Below are 4,971 nucleotides of genomic sequence, written 5' to 3'. Positions count from 1 at the left end.
AAAAAAAACGGGGTTGACCTCTTAGCCCTTCTGGAAAGGGTCTTGGGGATCCTGAGAGGTCCACAGAGCACATTTGGAAAACCACTGGTTTATCACGTAGGCACAATGCATTAGTTTTACAAAGTTTAAAGTTCATCAAAGACTGGCCTCTTAAAAAGGCAGATGAGTTTTTAATTCAAACAGCAGAAAATACATAAATACATCATGAGAGTATACTACAGAGAACTAAAGAGAAAGGAAGCTAGGAAATCTGAATCACGTTTACATTTATTAAAGTTCATCACTACTGCTTTGTAAAACATTCTTGTGTTTCAGTGTGTGATATGGTTAGACGAGTGAAAATATATTTGGTTGATTGCCATTGCCTGTTAGGGAGAGTCAATACTTACAGGCATTTCTGACTGGTTATCGTATAAAAGACTTCACAGTACAGGATATGAAGTGCCAAGAAAGAAGAAATCAGGAAACGCTCTGCAAGTCAGGATCCAGGAGAATTCATAAAAACTGCTTTGGTGAAGTAAACACCAAAGCACACAGGAGGCAGTATTTTACTAAACAGATATTATACTAAGATATTAACCGTTTTTGAAGTAATGCACATTCTTATTTTATAGAGATGCAGATAGATATTTGAGCCTATTTGATGAACAGTTATACTCATTTACGGTAAGTGACACTTTTATTGCGGTTGTATTTTCATCATACACTTGTATCTGTTTCATGCTGAAGTCAAAGGCATCTTTTTTTAAATCTTCCCCATTTCATGTCGTATTTAGTCATCTTAAGTGTTGTAAAAAGAATGTGCTGGAATAAGACTGATCTGCAGCTCTGTTTAGTGAGCTAATATGAGTAAATATACTACCCAAATAACAGAAAATGTATCTTTTTTTTTTTTTTTTTTTTGAGACGGAGTCTCTTTCTGTAGCCCAGGCTGGAGTGCAATCGCATGATCTCAGCTCACTGCAGGCTCTGTCTCCCAGATCCCTGTTCAATCAATTCTCCTGCCTCAACCTCTCGAGTAGCTGGGATTACAGGCATGTGCCACCGTGCCCAGCCCTTCCTTCCTCCCTCCCTCCCTCCCTCCCTCCTTCCTTCCTTCCTTCCTTCCTTCCTTCCTTCCTTCCTTTTCAGTAAAGACAGGGTTTCACCATGTTGGCCAGGATGGTCTTGAACTCCTGACCTCGTGATCCACCCACGTTGGCCTCCCTAAGTGCTGGGATTACAGGTGTGAGCCACTGTGCCTGGCCCAGAAAATGTATCTTTTTAAAAGGTAACTGTGAGCTGTCTATAGGACCCTGCAAGTCACTACCCAATTTTCGAAGCCATTCCTCCTTCTGTTCCACACAGGTTTCCACCATACACATTACCCAGACGATAAATGGAGGTGGGAGTTTTAGTAACTATTCCTCCTCCATTCCATCGACTCCCAGCACCAGCCAGGAGGACCTTCAGATCAATGTTCCTCCCACTGCCAACACACCCACGCCCGTTCGCAAGCAGTCCAAGCACTGGTCCAAGCTGTTTACATCTGAGAAAGGGAGTGACCCAGACAAAAAGAAGAAAGCCCCGGAGAGTCATGCTGACACCATCGGGAGCGGCAGAGACATCCCCATTAAACAGGGCATGCTCTTAAAGCTAAGTGGGAAATGGCTGAAGAAATGGAAAAAGAAATATGTCACCCTCTGTGACAATGGCGTGCTCACCTATTATTCAAGCTTAGGTGATTACCTGAAGAACATTCATAAAAAAGAGATTGACCTTTGGACATCTACCATCAAAGTCCCAGGAAAGAGGCCACCCCTAGCCACATTGGCCTGCACGCCTATCTCCAGCTCTAAAAGCAATGGCCTATTCAAGGACATGAACAGTCTACCTATCTCAGCCAATTCAGACACCGGGCTGGGTGACTCCATATGCTCCAGCTCCAATATCTCCAGCACCACCAGACCCAAGCTCAATCTGCCCCACTCTCCTCATGCCAACAAAAAGAAACACCGAAGGAAGAAAAGCACCAACAGCTTGAAAGACGATGGCCTGTCCAGCACTTCTGAAGAACAAGAAGAAAACTTTATCATTGTGTCCCTCACTGGCCAAACGTGGCACTTTGAAGCCACAACGTATGAGGAGCGGGATGCCTGGGTCCAAGCCATCGAGAGCCAGATCCTGGCCAGCCTGCAGTCATGCGAGAGCAGCAAAAGCAAGTTCCGGCTGATGAGCCAGAGCGAGGCCATGGCCCTGCAGTCCATCCGAAACATGTGTGGGAACTCCCACTGTGTGGACTGCGAGACCCAGAATCCTAACTGGGCCAGTTTGAACTTGGGAGTCCTCATGTGTATTGAATGCTCAGGGATCCACCGTAATCTTGCACCCACCTTTCCCGAGTCCGATCTCTGGACTTGGATGACTGGCCAGTCGAGCTCATGCAGGTTTTGTCATCTATTGGCAATGAGCTAGCCAACAGCATCTGGGAAGAGAGCAGCCGGGGCAGACGAAACCCTCAGTAGATTCCACAAGGGAAGAGAAGGAATGGTGGATCCGTGCCAAATATGAACAGAAGCTCTTCCTGGCTCCATTACCCTCCACGGAGCTGTCCCTGGGCCAGCACCTGCTGCAGGCCACCGCTGATGAGGACCTGTGGCCAGCCCTCCTGCTGCTGGCACATGGCTCCCGGGAGGTGAACTTGAGACCTGTGGGGAGGGAGACAGCTGCACGGCGCTCCATCTGGCCTGCCGCAAGGGGAATGTGGTCCTGGTGCACCTCCTGATCTGGTACGGGGTGGATGTCATGGCTGGAGATGCCCACGGGAACACAGCGCTGGCCTACGCCCGGCAGGCCTCCAGCCAGGAGTGCATCAACCTACTGCTGCAGTACTGCTGCCCCGACGAGCACGTGTAGTATCTGTTTAATTTTATTGGACTGCAGTCTCTTTGGTGCAAAAACAAAATGGGAAAAATAAATAAGAATAACTCAGAAATTCAAAAAGAAATCACAAATTCAGCTAATAATAGCATTTTGAGTACATTTTGTAAAATAAGTAAATACACAAAATGTTGGTTTTTCCGACTGTAAGATAAATTTTATGTTCTTTTGCTTAGTGTGTGTGTTAGTCTCAGGCCCTCCCGGGCCACATGCCTGAGTAACACAGGCTTCTGTATTTTGTATTTAGATAAGATGTGTCAAAATATATTTGAAAAACAGTTCATAACTGTGCATTGATTTTTGTACAAATGGCACCTCTCTCTCTTTTTTTTTTTTAGATGGTGTCTCGCTCTGTCACCCAGGCTGGAGCACAGTGGCATGATCTCGGCTCACTGCAAGGTCTGCCTCTTGGTTTCACGCCATTCTCCTGCCTCAGCCTCCCAAGTAGCTAGGACTATAGGCACCTACCACCATGCCTGGCTAGTTTTTTGTATTTTTAGTAGAGATGGGGTTTTACTGTGTTAGCCAGGATGGTCTTGATCTCCTGACCTTGTGATCCACCCGCCTCAGCCTCCCAAAGTGCTGGGATTACAGGCTTGAGCCACTGCGCATGGTTGGATGTTGATTTTTATCAGAAGCCTTTTCTGCATCTATTGAGATAATCATGTGGTTTTTGTCTTTAGTTCTCGTTATGTGACAGATCACATTCATTGATTTGTGTATGTTGAACCAACCTTGCATCCCAGGGATAAAGCCTACTTAACTGTGATGGACAAACTTTTTGATGTGCTGCTGGATTCAGTTTGCTGAGTTTTGTTGAGAATTTTTGCATTGATGTTCATCGAGGATATTTGCCTGAAGTTTCCTTTTTTTGTTGTATCTCTGCCAGGTTTTGGTATCAGGATGATGCTGGCCTCACAGAGTGAGTTATGAAGGAGAAGGAGTCCCTCCTCATCAGTTTTTTGGAATAGTTTCAGCAGGAATGGTACTAGCTCTTTGTACTTCTGGTAGAATTCAGCTGTAAATCTGTCTGGTCTTGGGCTTTTTTTTTTTGGTAGCCTATTTGTTACTGATTCAGTTTCAGAGCTCATTCACTATTGGTCTGTTCAGGGATTCAGTTTTTTCCTGGCTCAGTTTTGGGAGGGTGTATGTGTCCAGGAATTTATCCATTTCTTTTAGATTTTCTTGTGTGTGCATAGAGGTAGTCATAATATTCTCCGATGGTTATTTGTATTTCTTTGGAGAAATATTTCTCCTCCATTGTTTCTGATTGTGTTTATATGGATTTTCTCTCTTATTGGTCTAGCTAGCAGTCTTTCTATTTTATTGATTTTTTTCAAAAAGCCAACTCCTGGATTCATTGATCTTTTGAATACTTTTGTGTTTTAATTTCCTTCAGTTCAGCTCTGATTTTGGTTATTTATTGTCTTCTGCTGGCTTTGGGGCTGGTTTTCTCTTGGTTCCTTTGTTATTTTAGTTGTGATGTTAGGTTGTTACATTGAGATATTTCTAACTTTTTGATGTGGGTATTTAGTGCTGTCAATTTCCATCTTAACACCACCTTGATTGTGTCCCAGAGATTCTGGTATGTTGTATCTTTTTTCTCATGAGTTTCAAAGAACTTCTTAATTTTGACCTTAAGTTCATTATTTATCCAAAAGTCATTTAGGAGCAGGTTATTCGATTTCCATGTAATTATATGATTTTGAGTGAATTTCTTGGTCTCTATTTCTAATTTGATTGCACTATGGGCTGAGAGATTGGTCATTATGATTTCACTTCTTTTGCATTTTCTGAGGAGTATTTCCTGTATTATTCTGTGACTGATTTTGGAGTATGTGCTATGTGGTGATGAAAATGTATATTCTGTTATTTTAGTGAAGAGAGTTCTGTAGATGTCTGTCAAGTTCATTTGATCCAGTGCTGAGTTCAAGTCCTGAATATCATTGTTAATTTTCTGCCCCAGTGATCTATCTGATACTGTCAGTGAGATGTTAAAATCTCCCACTACTATTGTGTGGGAGTCTAAGTCTCTTTGAGGGTCTGTAAGAA

The 4,971-nt window shown here is 43.5% G+C and overlaps 1 protein-coding gene across 1 annotated transcript in view; it reads left to right on the top strand.

Annotated features, from left to right (window-relative positions):
* Window positions 1–3,117, top strand: part of LOC105534358 (arf-GAP with GTPase, ANK repeat and PH domain-containing protein 11-like) — a 3,370-nt gene extending 253 nt beyond the window's left edge. The window contains 5 exon segments of the mRNA XM_011973067.1: window positions 1,141–1,225; window positions 1,348–2,362; window positions 2,365–2,478; window positions 2,481–2,680; window positions 2,683–3,117. Coding sequence (XP_011828457.1) covers window positions 1,624–2,362; window positions 2,365–2,478; window positions 2,481–2,680; window positions 2,683–2,895 — 1,266 coding nt within the window. The 5' untranslated portion in view covers window positions 1,141–1,225; window positions 1,348–1,623 and the 3' untranslated portion in view covers window positions 2,896–3,117.
* The last annotated feature ends 1,854 nt before the right edge of the window (window positions 3,118–4,971 follow it).

The sequence above is a fragment of the Mandrillus leucophaeus genome, unplaced genomic scaffold, assembly GCF_000951045.1.
Source record: "Mandrillus leucophaeus isolate KB7577 unplaced genomic scaffold, Mleu.le_1.0 Scaffold1339, whole genome shotgun sequence".
In the NCBI taxonomy this organism is placed as follows: Eukaryota; Metazoa; Chordata; class Mammalia; order Primates; family Cercopithecidae; genus Mandrillus; species Mandrillus leucophaeus.
The sequence above is the reverse complement of the archived record's forward strand: the minus strand, read 5'-3'. Positions and strand labels throughout refer to the sequence as shown.